The sequence below is a fragment of the Scyliorhinus torazame genome, chromosome 9 (assembly GCF_047496885.1).
Source record: "Scyliorhinus torazame isolate Kashiwa2021f chromosome 9, sScyTor2.1, whole genome shotgun sequence".
Lineage (NCBI taxonomy): Eukaryota > Metazoa > Chordata > Chondrichthyes > Carcharhiniformes > Scyliorhinidae > Scyliorhinus > Scyliorhinus torazame.
In genome coordinates, this window is record NC_092715.1 from 141,329,214 (window position 1) to 141,352,253 (window position 23,040).

At 50.1% G+C, this 23,040-nt stretch overlaps 1 protein-coding gene across 1 annotated transcript in view; it reads left to right on the forward strand.

Moving 5' to 3' along the window:
• Window positions 1–23,040, forward strand: part of lmnb1 (lamin B1) — a 192,556-nt gene that overhangs the window by 42,130 nt on the left and 127,386 nt on the right. Inside the window, exons 4-5 of the mRNA XM_072516572.1 lie at window positions 8,221–8,306; window positions 15,907–15,980. Coding sequence (XP_072372673.1) covers window positions 8,221–8,306; window positions 15,907–15,980 — 160 coding nt within the window. The remainder of the gene's footprint in view (window positions 1–8,220; window positions 8,307–15,906; window positions 15,981–23,040) is intronic.

The following is a 23,040-nucleotide window of genomic DNA, read 5'->3' on the forward strand; positions in this document are numbered from 1 at the left end:
GAAGGCTGTGGCGGCCAAATCGCTGAGGGTCTTTAGGACAGAGATAGATAGGTTCTTGATTAATAAGGGGATCAGGGATTATGCGGAGAAGGCAGGAGAATGGGAATGAGAAAAATATCAGCCATGATTGAATGATGGAGCACACTCGATGGGCTGAGTGGCCTAATTCTGCTCCTATGTCTTATGATATAGGAAACCGGGACTTCCGGTTGCAGCTATGCGGAGCTAAGTCGCACATTCGGCAGCTCCCGCTAAAAACTGACCTTTGGGCTCTTTTCAGGCCCCCCAACGGCATTTTTACGATGTTTCCCGGTGTGGGAAGGAGATTGCAAATAGCTCCCCGACAGTGTATGCGTTGGACCAGGAGCGGGGCGACTAAAAATGCGGTGGTGAACCCAAAGAAGGTGCGAGGGGAGAAGAGCAAAATGGCGGCGGGCGGGGACCAGACAGCGTGGATGCAGTGGGCGCAGGAGCAGCAGGAGGTTATCCAGCGCTGCTTCAGAGAGATCAAAGCGGACCTGCTGGAGCCGATGAAGTCTTCTATCGACAAACTGCTGGAGAACCAGACGGCCCAGGGGGGTGGCGATCCGCGAGGTCCGACAAAAGATCTCCGACAACGAGGACGAGATCTTGGTCCAAGCGGTAAGGGTGGAGGCGCACGAGGCGCTCCACAAGAAATGGCTGGATCGGTTCGAGGAGATGAGAATCGGTCGAGGCGGAAGAATTTGCGGATTCTGGGCCTCCCGGCGGGGCTGGAGGGGTCGGACATGGGGGCCTATGTGGTCACCAATGTTAAACTTCGCTGATGGGAGCGGGATCCTTCCAGGCCCCCTGGAGCTGGAAGGCGCCCATAGAGGGGCTGGCGAGGAGGCCCAAGGTTAACGAGCCCCGCGGGGCGCTGCTGGTGCGGTTTCATCGGTTCTCGCTGACGGGATGCGTCCTCAGGTGGGCCAAGAAAGAGAGGAGCAGCAGGTGGGAGAACGCGGAGGTTCGAATATACCAGGACGTGAGTGCGGAAGGTGGCGAAGAAGAGGGCCGGTACAATCGGGCGAAGGCGGTGCTGCACAAGAAGGGGGTGACGTTTGGCATGCTGCAGCCAGCGCGACTGTGGGTCACCTACAACGACCGGCACCGTTATTTTGTGAGTCTCCAGAGGAGGCGTGGGCCTTGGTCCAGGCCGAGATGCTGGACACAAACTGAGGGTCGGAATGGGTGGTCGGGGATTGCTGTTGGGGTGTTACATTTTGAGGGGGGGTTCTTTGCTCTATAATTTTCTTTTTGGTTCGGTGAGGGTGGTTAGGGTGGGTTGGGCACTGTTTTGGTTTGGGTCTGTCGGTGGGCTCTTGGAGGGGGTAAGTAAATGGAGTAGGGGTGGATGGCCGGTAGGGGGATGGGGCCCCGCGGGGAGGGGAGGCCCGAGTCGGGGGTGAGGGGACTGGGCCTGTAAAAGGAGCGGCGTCAGAGATGGCGGGGCCGAGCAGGTGGAAAGTGCAGACTTTTTCCCGCGCTGAAGGGATGGAGGGGCGGAGAAAGCGAGGTTGTTTACCGCGCTTGGGATGGAAGGGGGAGGCGAAGAGCCTGTGGATGGGTAATGGAAGAGGAGGGTATGTCCACAATGGGAGGAGTCGAAGGAGAGGCAGGAGTAGCCAGGGTCAGCAGGAGTCAGCTGACTTGCGGGAGTGCAATGGGGGGAGTAAAAGAGCTAGGAGGGGTCCTAGCTGGGGAGGGGGGTGGGTGGGGGGAACCGGGTTGCTGCTGCTATGGTCAAGGGGGAGCTGGAGCGAGTAGAGGGCTTTGGGACGGGGGTCTGCTGCCGTGGGGAACGGGCCGTGCGAGTGGTGCGGGCGCTGGGTGGCCAAGGAGGGGTTATGGCTAGTCGTGGGGGAGGGGGGTGGTAGCCCCCTGATCCGGCTGATAACCTGGAATGTAAGGGGACTGAACGGGCCGGTCAAGCAGGCCCGGGTGTTCGTGCACCTGAAGGGCTGAAGGCGGATGTGGTCATGCCCCAGGAGACACACCTGAAGGTGGCAGACCAGGTAAGATTGAGGAAGGGATGGGTAGGTCAGGTGTTTCGTTCGGGGGCTGGATGCCAAAATCGGGGGGTGGCGAACTTGGTGGGAAAGAGGGTGTCATTCGAGGCGTCGAACATTGTGACAGACAATGGTGGCAGGTACATAATGGTACCTGCAAGGGGAGAGGGTGGTGCTGGTCAATGTGTATGTCCGCGAACCTGGGACGATGCGGGTTTTTATGCGGCGCATGTTGGGTCGGATCCCGGACTTGGAAGTGGGGGGCCTGATAATGGGGGGACTTTAACATGGTGTTGGATCCGGCACTGGATTGCTCCAGATCTAGGACGGGTAGGAAGCTGGCGACGGCTAAGGTGCTGAGGGGGGTTTATGGAGTAGATGGGAGGGGTGGACCCTTGGAGATTTGCAAGGCCGGGGGCTAGGAATTTTCATTCTTCTCGCATGATCATAAGGCTTATTCCCGGGTCAACTTTTTTATTATGAGTAGGGCGCTGATAGACAAGAGTAGAGGATACCGAGTACTCGGCGATAGCCATTTCGGATCACGCCCGCATTGGGTAGATCTAGAGCTGGGGGAGGAGAGGGACCAGTGCCCTTTGTGGCGCTTGGAGGTGGGGCTGTTGGCAGACGAGGAGGTGAGTGAGCGGGTCCGAGGAAGCATAGAGAGATAACTGGAGGCCAACGATAACGGGGAGGTCTGAGTGGGGATGGTATGGGAGGCGCTGAAGGCTGTGGTTAGGGGAGAGCTGATCTCCATTAGGGCCCACAAGGTGAGGAGAAAGGAGAGGAGAGGCTGGTGGGGGAGATGGTGAGGGTAGACTGGAGGTATGCGGAGGTGCCTGAGGAGGGACTGTTGAGGAAGAGGCGCAGCCTCCAGGCCGAATTCGACCTGTTGACCACCAGGAAGGCGGAGGTGCAGTGGAGGAAAGCCCAGGGGGCGATTTATAAGTATGGGGAGAAGGCAAGTCGGATGCTGGCGCATGAGCTTCGGAAGCTGGACGCAGCTAGGGCGATTGGGGGAGTTAGGGATAGGGGAGGGAATGTGGTGTGGAATGGGGTTGGCATCAATGGGATCGTCAGGACATTTATGAGGAATTGTATCGGTCCGAGCCCCCACTGGAGGAGGGAGGGATGGGCCGCTTTCTGGACCAATTGAGGTTTCCAAAGGTGAAGAGGGACTGGTGGTGGGATTGGGGCCCCGATTGGGCTGGAGGAGCTGGCCAAAGGGACAGGGAGCATGCAAGCAGGGAAGGCATCGGGGCCGGAAGGTTTCCGGTCGAATTTTACAAAACATATGTGGACCTGTTGGGCCCGTAGCTAGTTAGGACCTTCAATTAGGCAAGGGAGGGGGGTGCTTTGCCCCGACGATGTCCGGGCACTGATCTCCTTGATCCTGAAGCGGACAAGGATCTCCTGCAGTGTGGGTCCTACAGGCCGATTTCATTGTTAAATGTAGATGCCAAGGTGCTGGCGAAGGTCTTCGCCACGACAATTGAGGATTGTGTGCCGCAGGTGATCCATGAAGACCAGACGGGGTTCGTGAAGGGGAGGCAGTTGAACGCGAATGTGCGGAGGCTCCTGAACGTTATTATGATGCCGGGAGGGAGGGGGAGGCGGAGATAGTGGTGGCTGAGGAGGCCTTCGATAGGGTAGAGTGGGGGTAATTGTGGGAGGTGCTGATGAGGTTTGGAGAGGGGTTTGTCAGGTGGGTTAGGCTGTTGTACGAGGTCCCGATGACGAGTGTGGCCACGAACAAGAGGAGGTCTGAGTACTTGTGGTTGTATCGAGGGACGAGGCAGGGGTGTCCCCTGTCCTCCTGCTCTTCGTACTGGCGATTGAACCCCTGGCTATGGCACTGAGGGAGTCGAGGAACTAGAGGGGGTTGGTGCGGGGTGGGGAGGAGCATAGGGTGTCGCTCTATGCGGACGACTTGCTGCTATATGTGGCGGAGCCGGTGGGGGGAATGCCGGAGGTAATGAGGATCCTCGGAGTTCGGGGATTTCTCAGGGTACAAGCTCAACATGGAGCTCCCACTAAAAAGGGCGGAGAGGAGCTTCAGGTATTTGGGGGTGCAAGTGGCCAGGAGCTGGGGGGCCCTGCATAGACTTAATTTCACGAGGCTGGTGGAGCAAATGGAGGAGGAGTTCAAGAGGTGGGACGCGTTGCTGCTGTCCCTGGCGGGTAGGGTGCAGTCAGCTAAGATGACGGTGCGCCTAAGGTTTTTGTTCCTGTTCCAGTGCCTCCCCATGTTTATCCCGAAGGCCTTCTTTAGGCGGGTCAACAGGAGCATAACAGGGTATGTGTGGGCGCGAGGGACTCCGAGGGTGGGAAGGGTGTTCCTGGAGCGGAGTACGGATGGGAGGGGGCTGGCACTGCCCAACCTCTGTGGGTACTACTGGTCCGCCAATGCGGCGATGGTGCGCAAGTGGGTGATGGAGGGGGAGGGGGCTGCATGGAAGAGGCTGGAGACTGTGTCTTGTGAGGGTACGAGTCTGGAGGCACTGGCAACAACGCCGCTGCCGCTCCCTCCAATGAGGTATACCACGAGCCCGGTAGTGGCGGCTACCCTCAAAATTTGGGGGCAGTGGAGGTGGCACAGGGGGGAAGTTGGGGCCTCGGTGTGGACCCCAATACGGGGGAACCACCGGTTTGTCCCAGGGAGAATAGACGGAGGGTTTTCGGGGTGGCACAGGGCAGGGATAAGAAGGTTGGGGACCAGTTTGTGGACGGGAAGTTCGCGAGCCTGGGTGAACTGGAGGAGAAGTATGGGCTCCCCCCGGGAACACCTTTAGATATTTACAGGTAAGTGCGTTTGCCAGGCGGCGAGTGGTGGAATTCCCGCGGCTGCTGCCACGCACAGTACAAGACAGGGTGCTCTCAGGGGGGTGGGTTGGAGTGGGGAAGATCTCGGAAACTTACCAGGTGATGCAGGAGGAGGCCTCGGTGGTGGAGTTGAAAGGTAAGTGCGAGGAGGAGTTGGCAGAGGAGATCGAAGAGGGGACATGGGCAGATGCCCTAGGGAGGGTAAACTCTTCCTCTTTGTGCGCGAGGCTCAGCCTCATACAGTTTAAGGTGCTGCACAGGGCACACATGACCGGGACAAGGATGAGCCGGTTCTTTGGGGGAGAGGACAGGTGTGTTAGGTGCTCAGGGAGCCCAGCAAATCACACCCATATGTACTGGGCATGCCCAGCGCTGGAGGAATTTTGGAAGGGCGTAGCGAGGACGGTGTCGGGGGTGGTACGATCCAGGGTCAAGCCGGACTGAGGGCTCGCAATATTTGGGGTTGCAGGGGAGCCGGGTGTACAGGAGGCGAAAGAGGCCGGTATTCTGGCCTTTGCATCCCTGGTAGCCCGGCGAAGGATTCTTCTTCAGTGGAGGGATGCGAGGCCCCCAAGCGTGGAATCCTGGATCAACGATATGACGGAGTTTATTAAATTGGAGAGAGTGAAATTCGCCTTATGGGGATCTGTACAAGGGTTCTTTAGGCAGTGGCAACCGTTCTTGGACTTCCTGGCAGAACAGTAGACAATGGTCAGTAGCAGCAGCAACCCGGGGGAGGAGGGGTTCTTTTTTTTTTAAATTTACCCTGGTGGATCTGAGGGGGTGTATATATTTGCTATGTTTGCTTTGTGTTAATTCGGGGTGTTAATTTATTATTTATGTATTTGGGGGGAGGGGGGGCACGGGGGTTGTTTTACTTTGTTCTGTATTTAATTCTATTGGGTTCCTTTTTCATTCTGTTGTTGATATTTTGTGAAAACCCCAATAAAAATTATTTAAAAAAAAAAGATATAGGAAACCAGAGCACCCGGAGAAAACCCATTTTGAACGGTGTTCAAAAGGCATCTCAACAAATACATGGATAGGATGGGTATAGAGGGATACGGCACTAGGAAGTGCTGAGGGCTTTGGCCAAGGGTGGCATTGTGACCGGAACAGGCTTGGAGGGCCGAAGGGCCTGTTCCTGTGCTGTATTGTTCTTTGTTGGTATCACCCATTTTCTTCCTTGGAACATGTTGGCCCTGTACTCGCCCTAGTTCCTTCATGAATGTGTCCCACTGTTCTGTCACAGATTTACCTAAAAGTATCTGCTCCCAGTCCACTCTGGCCAAATCATATCTGATCCTGTTAAAGTCGCGTCCCCCCACCCCCCTCAATTTTAGAGCTTTGATTTCAGGCCCATTGTTCTTTTCCATAATAATCTTGAATTTAATGGAGTTTTTGATCACCGTCTGCAAAATGCTCCCCCACTGATACTTCAACCACTTGCCCGGCTTTGTTACCTCGAATCAAGTCTAGGACCGCCCTCTCTCTTGTAGGACCTTCTACGTACTGGCTCAAAATGTTCTCCTGGATGCATTTTAAGAATTCTATTCCCGCTAAGCCTTTTAACTGGGGTAGCCATAGTGTAAATGTTGGGGAAGTTGAAATCCCCCACTACCACCACACTATTCCTTTAACACTTCTCTGATAATTTGCCTACATATCTGTTCTTCAATTTCACTCAGACTGTTAGGGAGCCCATTAGAACACTCCCAGCAATGTGATTGCTCCTTTTTGGTTTTTAAGTTCTACCAATATGGATTCAGTTGAAGAGCCTTCTCAGATGATGTCTCTCCTTACTGCTGTAATTGATTCCCTGATCAAAATTGCGACAACCCCTCCTCTGTAATATCTGACCTGAAGATCCTGTACCTGGAATATTGAGCTGCGAATCCTGACCCCCTCTCAACCATGTCTCAGTGGCAGCAATGGCATCATACCCACATGTTTTAATACATGTCCTCAATTAATCTGCCTTGTTCATCAGACTCCTTTCATTAAAATAAATACCATCTAATCTTGCCAAACTCCCTGTGACTTAACAGGTCTAGATACTCTATACCTTCCTGAGTCACCTAATTTTGGCTGTGCATCTATCCCTGTTGAACCTTCTTTCAGGATCCCAGCCCCTGCCAAGTTAGTTTAAACCCTCCCCAACAGCAATAGCAAACCTCCCTGCAAGGATACTGGTCCTATTTTGGTTCAGGTGCAAACCGTCTGCCTTGTCCAGGTCTCGCCATCCCCCAAAACAGTCCCAATGTCCCAGACCTTCAAAGCCCTCTCTCCTGTACCATTTCTTCAGCCATGCATTCATCTGGACTAACCTCCTATTTCTATACTCACTCGCACTTGGCACTGGAAGTAATCCAGAGATTACTACCTTTTTTGAGTCCAGGTTTTTAATCTACTTCCTAGGTCCCTAAATTCTGCTTGCAGGACCTTGTCCCCTTTTTCTGCCTATATCATTGGTACCAATGTGTACCACGATATCTGTCTGTTTGCACTCTCCCTTCAGTATGCCCTGCAGCCGTTCAATGATCTCCCTGACCCTAGCACCAGGGAAGCAGTACACCATCCTGGAATCTCTTTTGCGACCATAGAAAAGTCTTTTTGTTCCCCTTACAATTGAATACCCAACCAACATAGCCCTGATGTCCTCCCTCCTCTCGTCCAGCAGATCCACCCATGGTGCCATGAAGTTGGCTGCCACTGCTTTTCCCTACACAGGCATCTCTCTTCTTTCCCCCCCCCCCCCCCAACAGTATCTAAAACAGTATATCTGTTGGAAAGGGGGATGGCCACGGGGAACTATTTGTGAATTATTTTCTTTGTGCTAATGTGACACTTGACTTGATAGGCAGGAAATACATTGATAATTCTCTCAAGTCCAGACTGACTTGTATGTTTTATATATAACGTAATTGATGTACCCGTTGAGGGGAAGACCTGTCTGATCTTCACTAACGGTTCACTGGATCTGGTTGTTAATCTGTGTGGAAGTATAGGCCAAGTTCATGTATCATATTTTTCAGCTTGCTCCATTTTCGTTTTGTGCCTTTCCCTGCTATTGTCCTCCTACTCCCTTGTGTTTATTACCTTTGTGTGGGGATCACAGATATGTTGGCTGCTTCACTGAATATTCTGCACCACTGGACAAGCCCAGAAGATGATATATTTGCTTCCTAGATATTTACTAGTTAGCTGTGACTGTAAACAATTGAGATGAATTAATTCAGAGATAGACTATCGGAGGTTACTTTTTCAAAAATGTCAATAATTATAAATACTGAAACATTATAATCTATTTCCTATAAACTAATAACATTCTATAACTTGATTTATGTTATCTTTATGAATTAAACAGCAGGAACTTTACAATCATGGCCTTGCTGGGAAAAAGAAGAATTCAGTATTATAAGAGAATGTACCCCATGCAGCGATTATGAAAAGGTATTGTGTAATTGAACTTACAAACATTTTATGCTTATATTGAGTAATTCTAAAATTTATTTTGAGATGGAAAATAAATCAGTAAATTAATATCATAAATAAGAATAATTAAGACATTTATTTGCCACCCTTGTGCCTTTGGTATAATGACAACATATACCAGGAACTAACCAACCTGCTCTCGATCTAATTTCATAACTAGTTAGTAAATTGTGTAAAATAATATATTGGATTGTAATTTGCTGCAGATCCAAATATGCTATGCCTACTGGCTCCCCCTTATCTATCCCGCTAGCTGTAACTTTAATAAGCTCTGGTAGAAAAAATTTAAATTTAGAGTACCCAATTATTTTTTTTCCAATCAAGGGGCAATTTAGCGTGGCCAATCCACATAACCTGCACATCTTTGGGTTGTGAAGGTGAAACCCATGCAGGTACGGGGAGAATGTGCAAACTCCACACAGACAGTGTCCCGGGGCCAGGATCGAACCTGGGTTCTCAGCGCTGTAGGCAGCAGTGCTAACCACTGCGCCACCGTGCCACCCTGCTCTGGTAAAAATGTTGACCACCCCCCCCCCCTCCCAATTGTATTATGATTTTTTAAGTGCCCTGTTACTATCTCCCTAATAATGCATTCTAATATTTTCCTCACTACTAATATCGGGTTAGCTGCTCTATAGTTCACCACTATAATCTGCCCTGCCTCTGCCTCTAAATTTTCTTTCGCTAATCTATTCCATTTGTCATCTATAGAAGCTTTTACAATATTTTTATGTTTCCTACTACCTTATTCGCATTCTATTTTGCTTTCTCTATCAATTTTTTTGTTCATCCTTTAAATTCTAAAATCCTCTTCAAACCTTATGTCATACTCTTTGGCAACATTATAAGCTTCTTCATTTAATCCAACACTATCTTTAACCGCAGTTGGAACTTCATTCCAATGGGAATGTATATTCATTGCAAATTATGATTTAATTCTTTAACTGTTGGCATTGATCAGCTATTGCCAGGAAGTACTACTTGTATTTATATTGTGTCTTTATTGTAATAAACCATCCCACGGTGGTTCACAATAGTGTTATTAAGCAAAACGTCACATAGCGTCACTTAAAGAGATATTGAGGTGGATGCCCAGAAGATTGGTCAATAAAGGTAGCTTTTTAGTATGAGAAAAAGATAGTGACAGCGGTTTACTGAGGGAATTCTGAGGGAATTCCAGAGTTTAGTGCCTTGTCAGCTGTAGGCACAGCCGCCAATCATGGAACAATTAAAATCCAAAATGCTTTGAGGTCAGAATTATAGGAGAGCAGATATCTTGGAAAGATGTGGGGCGAGAGGAGATGACTAAGATGGGGCAGGGCAAATCTGTGGAGAGATTTGGAAACTAAAATGAGAATTTTTAAATCTCATTGCGTTATCCAGCAATTTATATAGTCAGTGAGGACAAACGCGATTGGTGAATGGGACTTGTTACAAATTATGACACGCGAAGCAGAGTTTTGCATAATCTCAAATTTACAGAGGGTAGAATGTTGGAGGCTGATCAAGAGTCGATTGAAATAGTCAAGTCCAAAGGTAAAGCCCATGAGGGTTCCAGCAGCAGATGAAATGAGGTAGCAGAGTTGGGCGGTACTGAAAATAGATGATCCTAGTGCTGGCACATATATGTGTTTGAAATCTCACCCTGGTATGAAATATGACACCAAGGTTGTGAACAGTTTTGTTTGGTTCCAGAGTATTGTCCGGGAGAAAGAATGAGTCGGTGACTGGAGGATGAAGTTTGCAGTGGAGACCTAAGATAATTTTACCTTCGCCGTGTTTAATTGGAGCAAATTCAAACTCCTTCTGTACTGGATGTCACAAAGGCAGTCTGATCATTTTAAGACAGTGGAGGAGTTGTGAGGTAGTGGTGAGGGAGAGCTGAGTGATGCCAGCATTCATGTGAAATCTGCTGAGTTTTCAGATGTTGTCAAGATGCAGCATGTAAATGAGAAATGGGATCCAAGGATGGATCCTTTGGGGACACCAGAGTGTTGCAAGAAAAAACATTGCAGATGCTTCTCTGGCTACGTTTAGACAGATGAGATTTAAACCAGGCAAAATGCAGTGACACCCAGCTGGACATTGGTTGAGTTGTTAGAGAATAATGTCATCAACTGTCTTAAAGGTTGCAGAGTGTTTGACAAGGATGAGGAGAGAGTTATTTTTGCCACAGTTGCATAGGATAATATTTGTGATTTTTGTCACAGCTTTTAATCAGGTTTTCCAATCTATCTGAGCCAACCCGTCCTTTGTAACAATATAGTTTACTTTGTTCAGATTTGAGATCCTAGTTCGACTTAACCAGATCACACACTAACCCAAAATAAAATTCAATCATATTGTGATATACCAATTGAGAGGCTCCAGTTATATAAAGCTATTAATTAACCTTGTCTCATTACTAGATGTAAAATAGCCTGATCCATTGACATACTGATCTCAACCTATCTTGAACTCATCCTCCACATTATTGCTGCAAATTCGGTTCATCCAGTCTATTTGAGGGTTATAGTCCTGCATGACTACAGTTATGCAACATGTACCATTAATATCCTGATTCATACATGCCCAGTAGTTGGGGCCCTGTTGTCACTTCGCTCCATCCAAACTGATTCTGTGAGGCTGAATTTTGGCGGACAGTTTGCAAATCCTGCTACGACTGCAAAGGTTTGAGAGAACCATAGTGGGGTTTGCACTGGTGAGAGCATGCGATCCACCCTGACTCTATCAATCTCTTCTCTCTCTCTCCTTCCCCCCCCGGCCAGTGATGTGATCTGATTCACGCCCTTTGCATAATTTTAAATATATTTTAATCTTATTAAACGTAGTAGCATCCAGCCCCTGGCGGCGTGATGCCACGCCAGCATGAATCACTACCGATTTTGAAAACTAAAACGAGTCGTGGTAACCATGACGGGAGTGCAGAGGTGCCTAGAGGCCTCGAGGTTGAGGGCCGAAATGGCAGTGGCTGTGGGAGGTAAACCCCTTCATTGGGGGGGGGAATGTTGTTCCCCTTATGTGTGGTGATGGGGGGTGAGGTGGGATGCACAGGGACAACAGTGTAGGGGAGAAGGTGCCCCCTTTCACCCGTGATACTTCCAGGGGCAGGAGGGACAGCTTTTTCACCCTCTTTCCCCCCCCCCCCCCCCCCCCCCCCCCAGTTTCTTTTTGATTGATAGAAGATCTGGTCAGAAAGCTTGGGCTGCGTTTCTGGTGAGAAACACGTCGGTTTTCAGTCAGAACCTGACACTTCGCCATTTTATTTTCTGAAAATCCCTCTTCATCTTCGGTACCTTTCTGCCCATATAAACTCCGAGATCAGTACCCCCACCTTCTAGTAAAAGACATTGGAGAGAAAGATCTGAAAGACAAACAAGAACCTTGGCAGCACATTCATCTTTAACACCTGCACCCTCCCTGCCAACGTCAAGTTCAAAGCATCCCACCTCTTGAGATCCCCCCCTAACCTCCTTCACTGATGTTGTCAAGTTCCAGCTGTGCATCATGGCCCACTCGTGGGTCACCTGAATCCCCAAATACCTAAACCGCTCTCTTTACACCTTAAGCGGCAATGCCCCAAATTGGCCCCCTGCCCCGCCAGATTCACTGTAAACACCTCGCTCTTCCCTACGTTCAGTTTATGCCTGGAGAAGGCCTCAAACCCCTCCAGCAGACCCATGATTCTGCTCATACTCTCCAGCGGGTCTAACGTAAACAACAGCAGGCCGTCTGCGTACAGCGAAACCTGGTGCTCCCTGTCCTCCTTCACAATCCCTCACCACTTGGCCGACCCCCGAAGTGCCATTGCCAAGGGCTCAATCGCCAACGCAAATAACAATGATGACAGCGGGTACCCCTGTCTCATTCCCCTCTGCAGCCCAAAATATCCTGAATGCATCCTGTTAGTACGCACACTTGCCAATGGGGATGCATACAAAAGACTCATCCACACCACAAACTTTGGTCCAAACCAAATCTATCCTGAATCTCAAACCGATACCTCCACTCTCCCCGGTCAAAGGCCTTCTCCGCATCCATGGATACAATAACTTCGGAGACCCCTAAAGCCTACACGCCAGCACCTTCGGCAATACTTTCACATCTGTGTTCAACAAAGAGATGGGCCTGTAGGACCCACACTACAGTGGGTCCTTCGCCTTCTTCGGAATCAACAAAATCACCGCCTGCAAAAAACATTGCTGGCAACTCGTCACTCTCCATTGCCTGACTGAATACCCCCAACAGGCGGGGGGCCAACTCTGTTGCAAACTGCTTATAGAAATCCGTCGAAAACCATCCAGGCCCGGGGGCTTCCCCGACTGCATTCCCCTGATACTATCCATCACCTCCCTGAGTCCCAGCGACTTCTCCAATGCCTGCCTCTTCCTCTCCAACTCTGGGAACTCCAACTCATCCAGAAACTGCCCCATATCCCCTGGCTCTTGACCCACTCAGCCTTCTATAACTTCTCGTAGTTCCCACTGAACATCTCCATCTTTTACAGCTCTGATACCACCTCACCTTCTCTGCTCTTGCCTTTAAAATATCCCTAGACGCTGCCTGCCGCCACAAATGGTGTTCCAGCATACGGTTCGCTTTCTCTCCGTACTCATACTGCACCCCCTCTGCCCTTTGCAGTTGCCCCACTGCCTTGTCTGCCATCAGCCTATTAATCTGCCCCTGTAACCTCATGCACCCCGCCAGCAACTCTTTCCTTGGGGCCGCCAAGTATCTTCGATCCACCACCGCTATCTTATCCAACAGCGGCCTATGCTCCTCCCTCCTCCTCCCTGTCTCTATGAGCCTTAAACGGAATAATCTCACCGTGGACCACTGCCTTCAAAGCTTCCCAAAACGTGGCTGCCGCCACCTCCCTGTTCTGATTCAGTTCCACATAATTCCTAATCTGTTCCACGTGAACCCTAATCGCCACCCTCGCCTCGTACAAAAAGGAGGCGTACTCTCTTTTCCACCCCCACTCCACGGATCCACCATCTCCATGCTCTCCATAAATCCTCCCAGGTCCTTCGCCACCCTTGACCTTCCCATCGACTTGGGGGCTCGACCTGTCCACCTTCAGCTCCATTACAGTTAAAATCCCCTCCCATGAACAACTGGTGCGTGTCCGGAATCGCCCCAGTAGCTTCTTTACAAACCCCGCATTGTCCCAGTTAGGCGCATATACGTTGACTAACACCCCACTAACTATCACAAAACTTCCCCCTGGATCTCGCATCTCCCTGGCCCCCTTAAACCCTGTTTTCTTAGTTAACAAAATGACCACCCTCCTCGACTTCGAATCAAACCCTAAGTGAAATACCTGTCCCACCCCTCAGCCTAACCTGATCCTTCACCCGATGTTGCGTCTCCTACAAGAAAATCACCTCGGCTTTCAAACCCCGCAGTGTGTGAAAACCCGGGACCTGTGTGAAAACCCGGGACCTCTTGACCAGTCTGTTCAACTGGCAGATGTTCCAAGTCACAATTCTACCGGAGGCTTGCGCCTCCAACCCCTCTATTGTCCACCATCATCCCCCATTGATTCTCCCTCGCCCAACCTCACTCCAAACTGGGCGCTTACACGGTGGCCCCCCATTCCGTCCATGGTCATCCTCCAAACCTGCCACTTTGCATCATTTCCCCCCCCCCCCCCCCCCCCCCGGGGCCTGGCCATCCCTCATGGCCTCCTCCCCCACCACACTTCCGTTCACCAGCATTGCTTGCCAGCGTGGGATCTCCTGTGTGAAGGCCCTCCTGCGCACCCTCCCGTCCCTCCCCCCACCAGCCCCAGTGTGCGCAACCGGCCCCCAACTCCCCTGAAAAATGACCAAACCGCCAACGCCACCCAAGGGGCCCCAATAAACACACATGAAAAAAACACCAAATTCACAAATAATCTCTCGCCCAAAAAAGCAAAAGGTGGGGGGGGGGGGGGGGGGGGGGAGAGAAATTGCAAACTTGCAGCTTCTAACAAAAAAGAATCACCCCCCCCCCCTCCCCCATTGGCAACCCAAAACAACAATAACTCCCAGTTTTCGTGGACATAACTCCTCCGTCTCATACCACCCCGCAGCTCTCCCCTAACTTATGGTCCCTTATAAAATCATTCGCCTCCTCCGGCGTCTCAAAATAATACTCCCAGCCATCGTGAGTCATCCAGAGTCTGGCTGGGTACACGTCCCGAACCAAATACGTCGTCTGTATAACACCGCCTTGGCCTTGTTGAAACCTGCACACCTCTTCGCAAGCTCCGTACCAATGTCCTGGAAAATCCAGACTCTATTACCCTCCCAGTCACAGACTTGTTTCGCCCTGGCCAACCTCAGAATCTTCTCCTTGTCCAAGAACTTGTTTATTCGCACAACCACTGCCTGCAGCGGCTTCCCGGCTCTCGGCTTCTGCCTGAAGAACCTATGGGCCTGGTCCACCTCTGGGGCCTTATCCAGCACCTTCTCCTCCACCATCCCGGCCAACATTCTCGAGATGTACTTCATGGCACTCATTCCCTCCACACCCTCCGGCAGACCCACAATCTGCAAATTCTGTCGTCTGGACCTATTCTCCTGCTCCTTCACCTTCGACCGCAACGACTTGCACAGGTCCCCTAGGATCCTGACCTCCACCTCCAAAGACACGGTCACTCTGTTCGGACACCACCTTCTCCATCTCACAAATCGTCACCCCCTACGCTTCGACGCACTTTTCCACTCGATCTAGAGACCTGCGAAGACCTGCCACTGCTCCCTCAATCGCCTTTGACCAGTCACTATGTATCTCCTTCCTCTGATGTCGAAATTCCTTCTTGATGAAGTTCATCAATTGCTCCATCTAAGGCTTTGCCACCGAGGATGACCCTTCTCCCACCTCCATTTTCACAATTGGTGCTGCACGACAGGTCTCCTCCAAATCCTTAGCCAGGACTTGCACAGTCTTCTGCCGGGTCTGATAGCCAGTAGACATGCCAATCCAGGGGAGAACCTCTTCTCTTACACTTTCCGCTCTACGTTTCTGCTGAAACTACCCAGAAGGCAGGTAAAAAAGTACCAAAACCCACGCCTTTGAGCCTGAGCTGCCCTATGAGCGACCATTCACTCCATGGCCGCCACCGGAAGCCCACCTTACATCTTGATTTCTCAGCTAACACCCTTTCTCTTTTTTCCATCCTATCCTTTATTATCAAGGCGAGACTACATGGCACCCCTCTAGCCCCCCACTTTCTCACGTTTTGGATGAGGCTCTGAGTCTAGCTGAGTAAACTTACACACGCTTTTCTATTTCTCTTTTTGGTTATGGGAAGTTTATTCTACCATTTTGATAAATCTTGGTGAACCTAATAATGACAGACCGAATATATATAATTATGATGCCACAATCACTGAGGAAATGACCCAATTTGCACATCTGAGCCAAATCGTCTCGAAACAAGTTCAAAATTAGAACGCATCACACAGTAGTGTTGACATGGTTAACTACCCATATATTTTGTATTTTTTAAAAAAAACCTGATGTGTATTGTTACTGTTATTTTATGACTTATCCATCTAACTTTTTGCAGAACGTGAAGGTGGAATGTGCATTTACTGGGTTTGTGGAAGAAATACAGTGTACATCAGACCATAAGTACAGGAGGTAAGACAACCCAGCATTGAGTCCAGTAGAACTGCTTGTCCATTTTAAGAAATTATGGACATTGAAAAGACCAACTTAATCAGAAACTCCTTAAGAATCCCCAGGGAAAAATAAATGTAATACTTGCAATTACAGTAATAAATACTTGCAATTTCAGAAACAAACAAAAATTTAAGTTTTTTGTGTATGACTATTTGTTATATTTCACTTGCAAGTTAGTGACTTCCCCATTAGGTTGTTTGTTATCTTTACTGGGTTGATATTAGCTTGTACTGTCCATCAATTGGTTGTCATTTCTTTCTTCTGTCTTCATTAGGTCATAAGGTTGGAATGACAGTCAATCACCCCATTATATTCGTCTTATTTACATTTACAATTAGCACCCTATATTGCTTGACCAGTTTGAATGTTTTAGTAAAGTCTGCAACATTCCACTTGCACCCATACAAGAACACTCACTCATTCTCTTTAGTAGTTTGGTCATTTTATTGTTCATCTTTGTCATGATTTTGCAGTGGTGAAGTCAGGGGCCATATAGTTGCCACCCTTACCTCCAATTCTACCTTCTACAGGTCATTTTTGGATGGGTGTTTAGAATATATTTGTAAATATTTTAATTTTAATTTCCCCCCCTTTTTTATAAACAAAAAACACACCATAAAACTGGTGCAGTGCAGCACAATCATTTCATCGTATAGAAGAAAAATGCAGTTGAATTATCTAACCCAGAACTTTGACATAAGAATAAAAGGATGAAGAGAAAAAATAAATAAAAAGAGAAGGGGCATACACCCCATATACAGTATATTAGGGACAACTGCACATTCTGTGGAAAGCCTCGTAGAAGTAAATCTAACACCACAAAATCTGTATATTCAAGATAGGGGCCCTTACATTTTGGAGTAAGTCCAACTTGGATTGAAGTATACAAATTAAAAATTCCATTGGACGACACTCTATAATAATTTTGTCAATTATGGACAGGAGGTGACTTATCAGTGATCAAGAATATAAAATATTTTGTCATGCTGTAAATGTTAGAATATTATGCCACCTTTTCTCGTTATAGTCAATTATACGTTTATCTGGAATCAAAAACACCGGGTCCATCTCCCAAGGTTATATCAAATAGTTTTCCCACCTCCATGTACCTGACAAATAGCTTTTTAAAAATTTCAACACAAGACCATATACCGTGTATAGTCCCTTATTGCAATTCTACATTTTTTGCACAGTGGAGATATGACGGAGTCCATCTTGTGTCTTAAACTTGGTGTAATATGCAAACAATGTAGAATTTGTAGTTTAATCGCCTTTGTTCTATTACAAACATTCTCCAAGATATCTCTCCCCAGATCTCTTCATCGATATTCTCTGCAAGATCCCTTTCCCAAATCTGCAGTACGCTTGCATATTTGTCTTGGATCTAGAACATAGTGTCATAAAAATGACTAAATAATCGTTTTGGATCCATAAGCAGTAATATTGTTTTCTACAGGGAAAACATTGGGATTAAGATGCAAGGTTGTTTTATTAAGAATAAAGTCTTAAAGTTGAGTATTTGAAAAATATGCATGTCTGGGGATATTACATTGCTGACAGTTTTTTTTTAATAAACATTTTATTGAGGCATTTTTGGTATTGTAACAACAACAAAATACACAATGTACATGAAACTATAAACAAAGTGCAAAAGCCAGCTCCCTTCCTTACAGGTCCACCTTTTATTAACCCCCTACTGTGAGCTAAACTAACCCCCCCCCCCCTTCTGCTGACGATTAATTTTCCGCGAAGAAGTCGACGAGCGGTTGCCACCTCCGGGCGAACCCTAACAGTGACCCTCTCAAAGCGAACTTGAGACAGCTAGCCATGTCCAATAGCCAGGTCTCTGACTTCGGGGGCTTTGAGTCCCTCCAAGCTAATAGTATCCGTTTCTGGGCTACCAGGGAAGCAAAGGCTAGAACGTCTGCCTCTTTCTCCTCCTGGATTCCCAGGTCTTCAGACACCCCGAAAATCGCCACCTCTGGACTCAGTGCCACCCTTGTTTTTAACACTGTGGACATGATATCTGCAAATCCCTGCCAAAATCCCCTAAGCTTCGAACATGTCCAGAACATGTGGACATGGTTCGCTGGTCCTCCCGCACATTTTGCACACCTGTCTTCCACCCCAAAGAATCTGCTCATACGAGCCACTGTCATGTGAGCCCGATGAACGACCTTGAATTGTATCAGGCTGAGCCTGGCACATGTTGCGGACACGTTGACTCTACTCAACGTGTCCGCCCATGGACCATCCTCTATCTCTCCTCACAGCTCCTCGGTCTGCGTCTCCTCTGACCCCATAACTTCCTTGTAAATGTCAGAGACGGTCCCTTCTCCTACCCCCCCCTCTGGAAACTATCCTGTCCTGAATCCCCCTTAGCGGTAGGAGTGGGAAGGTTGACACCTGTTTACGTAGGAAGTCCCGCACCTGCAGATACCTGAATTTGTTTCCCCTCGCCAACCCAAACTTCTCCGCCAGCGCCCTCATACTCGGAAAGCTCCCCTCTATGAACATAAACCCCATCCTCTCAATCACTGCTCTCCACCATATCCAGAACCCCCCATCCATACTTCCCGGGGCAAACCGGTGATTATTACAGATTGGGGACCAGACCGATGCTCCCTTTGCTCCCACATGTCTCCTCCATTGCCCCCAGACTCTCAGGGCCGCCACCACCATGGGGCTGGTGGAGTACCGTTCCGGCGGGAATGGCAGAGGCGCAGTTACCAACGCCCCCAGACTGGTGCCCTTGCATGAAGCCGTCTCCATACGCTCCCATGCCGACCCCTCCCCCACCACCCACTTCCCGATCATGGCTATATTCACCGCCCAGTAATAGTTACTAAAATTTGGCAGCACCAGCCCGCCCTCTCCCCGACTCCGCTCAAACATGACCTTCCTTACTCGTGGGTGCTTGCCCGCCCAAACGAAGTTAGTGATCACTTTGTTGACCCGTTTAAAAAAGGACCGCGGAATAAAGATGGGGAGACACTGAAATACAAACCGGAATCTCGGGAGGACCATCTTCACCGTCTGCATCCTCCCTCCCACTGACAACGGAAGCGCGTCCCATCTCCGAAAATCATCCTTCATTTGGTCTACTAGTCGGGCCAGATTTAATTTATGCAGCCGGTCCCATTCCCGCGCCACTTGAATGCCTAGGTACCTCAAGCTTCCCCCTACTAATCTAAACGGCAGCTCCCCCAATCGCCTCTCCTGTCCCCTCGCCTGTACCGCAAACATCTCACTTTTCCCCATATTTAGCTTGTACATCGAAAACCGGCCAAATTCCCCTGCAATCCTCATGATTTCTTCCATCCCCTCTATTGGGTCCGATACATACAGAAGCAGGTCGTCTGCATAGAGCGAGACTCTATGCTCCACACACCCCCCCCCACCCTACCCCCGGGCCCAGCCCCTTGAGGCCCTCCGAGCAATTGCCGACGGCTCTATAGCTAGTGCGAACAACAGTGGGGAGAGGGGGCATCCCTGTCTCGTCCCCCGGTGCAGTCTAAAACTGTCCGATGTTGTCCTATTCGTCCGTACGCTTGCCACAGGAGCCTGATACAGCAACCTGACCCAGTCAATAAAGCCCCGCCCAAATCCGAACCATCCCAGTACCTCCCAGAGATAATCCCATTCTACCCGATCAAAAGCCTTTTCTGCATCCTTTGCGATCACTACCTCCACCTCCCTGCCTTCCGGGGGCATCATGAAATGAAATGAAATGAAAATCGCTTATTGTCACAAGTAGGCTTCAATGAAGTTACTGTGAAAAGCCCCTAGTCGCCACATTCCAGCGCCTGTTCGGGGAGGCTGGTACAGGAATCGAACCGTGCTGCTGGCCTGCCTTCGTCTGCTTTAAAAGCCAGCGATTTAGCAGAGTGTGCTAAACCAGCCCCACCAGCCTCATGGTGGTGGTGGCCCTGAGAGTCTGGGGGCAATGGAGGAGTCATGTGGGAGCAGAGGGAGCATCGGTCTGGTCCCCAATCTGTCATAATCACCGGTTTGCCCCGGTAAGTGTGCTAAACCAGATCACGTTTAACAACCTTCTTACATTTGCCACCAACTGCCTACCCTTAAACCCCGTCTGGTTCTCCACAATAATGTCCGGAACACAATCCTCAATCCTGGAGGACAAAATTTTGGCCAGCAATTTGGCATTCACATTCAACAGGGATATCGGCCTGTAAGACCCACACAGCTCCAGGTTCTTGTCCCGCTTCAGGGTCAGCGAAATCGTGGCCTGTGACATCGTCGGGGGCAACACCCCTCTTTCCCTTGCCTCATTGAACATCCTCATCAACACCGGCCCCAATATCCCAGAGAACATGCTATAAATCTCCACTGGGTACCCGTCCGGCCCCGGGGCTTTATCCGCCTGCATGGCCTTCAGACCCTCCACTATTTCTTCCAACCTGATCGGGGCCCCCAGCCCTTCTACCAGCTCTCTGTCCACCTTTGGGAAATTCAGCCCCTCCAAGAAGTGCCTCATCCCCTCCGGCCCCTTAGGGGGTTCCAACCTGTACAGCCTACTGTAGAAATCCCGAAACGCCTTATTCACCCCTGCTGAATCTCCAACCAGGTTCCCATCTCTGTCATTTACTTTCCCTATTTCCCTGGCTGCCTCCCTCTTTCTAAGCTGCTGTGCAAGCCTTCTGCTGGCCTTCTCTCCATACTCATAGATCGTCCCCTCGCCTTTCTCAGCTGCTCCACCGCCCTCCCTGTGGTTAACAAGCCAAACTCCACCTGTAGCCTCCGCCGTTCCCTTAAAAGCCCTGCCTCTGGGGTCTCCGCATACCTCCTATCGATCTGTAGTATCTCCTTTACCAGTCGGTCCGTTTCTGCCCTGAGCACCTTCTCCCTATGGGCCCGTATCGAGATCAGCTCCCCTCTGACCACCGCCTTCAGTGCTTCCTAGACCACCGCTGCTGAAATTTCCCCCGTGTCGTTGACCTGCAGGTAGTTCTGAATACATTTCCTCAGCTGCTCGCACACCCCTTCGTCAGCCAAAAGTCCCACATCTAACCTCCAGTGCGGGTGCTGGTTACCGTCTTTACTAACCTGCAGGTCAACCCAGTGCGGAGCATGGTCTGAGATTGTGATTGTCGAGTACCCCGTGTCCACCACCCCTGCCAGTAAGGCCCTGCTCAAAATCAAGAAATCAATCCGGGAGTACACTTTATGCACGTGAGAGTAGAAAGAGAACTCCTTCACCCTCGGCTGCCCAAATCTCCATGGATCCACCCCCCCATCTGCTCCATGAACCCTTTTAGTTCCTTTGCCATTGCTGGCACCCTGCCCGTTTACGAGCTTGAAGGGTCCAAGTCAGGATCAATAACTGTGTTGAAGTCCCCTCCCATGACCAACCTGTACAAGTCCAGGTCCGGTATCTGCCCCAGCATCCTATTTATAAACTATACATCATCCCAATTTGGTGCACACATTTAATAATACCACCTGCACCCCCTCCAGTTTCCCACTGACCATAATGTACCGACCTCCCACATCCGAGACTATTCTACCCGCCTCAAACACCACCCGCTTATTGATCAGGATCGTGACCCCTCTAGTCTTTGAGCCTAGTCCCGAGTGAAAGACCTGACTGACTGATGCGACCATCAATTCACACGAGGTGATTAGTAGAAGTGAACAGTGGTTTTAATAAGCTAGATCTGTGCCTGCCTGCGACTGCTCTGTACTGAGTGCCGCCTACAGGCTGCAGATCTGTATACCACCCCCGAGGGGGCAGAGCCCACAAGGGCATCAATAGAATACAACACAATACAGTGGTGAATTGTAGCAGCAATACGTTCACCACATTCACCCCCTATTAAAAAATTGAAGTCCAGCGGGGGTGAAGTTGGCTCACAGATCGAGTCTGTCCGGCGCCTTGATCGTTCTCCGTGATCGCCTCAGCCCCGGCTTCGCTGCGGGCACGGGTGTTGGTCACGTTGACTCCGGGAGCATGTTGTCTGGAGCTTCATCATGGGGGGGAGGGGAGGTGTAGGCCGTGTGGCGGCGGTGTTCGGTGTGTGGGGGGGGGGGGGTAGGTGATGGTCGCTGGGGAACCGGCGGGTGCCAGATCCCAGAGGGAGACTGTATCTTGTCTGCCGTCGCGGTGCGCCACGTAGGCATACTGAGGGTTGGCATGTAGGAGCTGGACCCTCTCGACCAGGGGGCCGGACTTATGGCTCCTCACGTGCTTCCGGAGGAGGACAGGCCCGGTGTTGTCAGCCAGGACGGAAGCGAGACCCCGGAGGTGGATTTTCTGGGGAAGACAAATAGACGGTCGGTCATCTTGCGCGCTGGCGCATGTGCCGTGGGACAGGGCATCTGGGGGCTCATTGAGCTTCACAGGACGATACATGAATTCGTAATTATAGGTGGAGAGTTTGATTCTCCACCTCAAGATTTTATCATTCTTGATCTTGCCCCGCTGTGTGTTGTTGAACATAAAGGTAACCGACCGTTGGTCGGTGACGAGGGTGAACCTCCTACCGGCCACGTAGTGCCTCCAATGCTGCACAGCTTCCACAATGGTTTGAGCTTCCTTCTCGACAGAGGAGTGTCGAATCTCGGCAGCGTTGAGGGTACGGGAAAAGAAGGCCATGGGCCTGCTTGCCTGGTTAAGGGTCGCGATCACACTTCCGGTTGCGGCTCTGCGGAGCTAAGCCGCACGATTTGGCAGCTCCCGCGATTACGGACTTTCGGGCTCGTTAGAGGAGCCCCAATGGAATTTGTTTTACAGACAACCCGTGGGGAAGAGAAGAGAGAGGTCCCCTTCCGACTTTTATGGACCGGACCTGAAGTGCAACGGCCAAAAAAGCGGCATTGGAGCAGCGGGAGAAGCGAAGGAAAAAAAGCAAAATGGCGGCGGCCGGGGACAAAGAGGAGATTCATCAAGCGCTGCTTCGAGGAGCTGCGTAAGGAGATGCTGGCGCCTATGCTGGCGGTAATTGAAGGACTAGGGATAACACAGAAGGCCCACGAGGTGAAGATCCAGGAGGTCCAG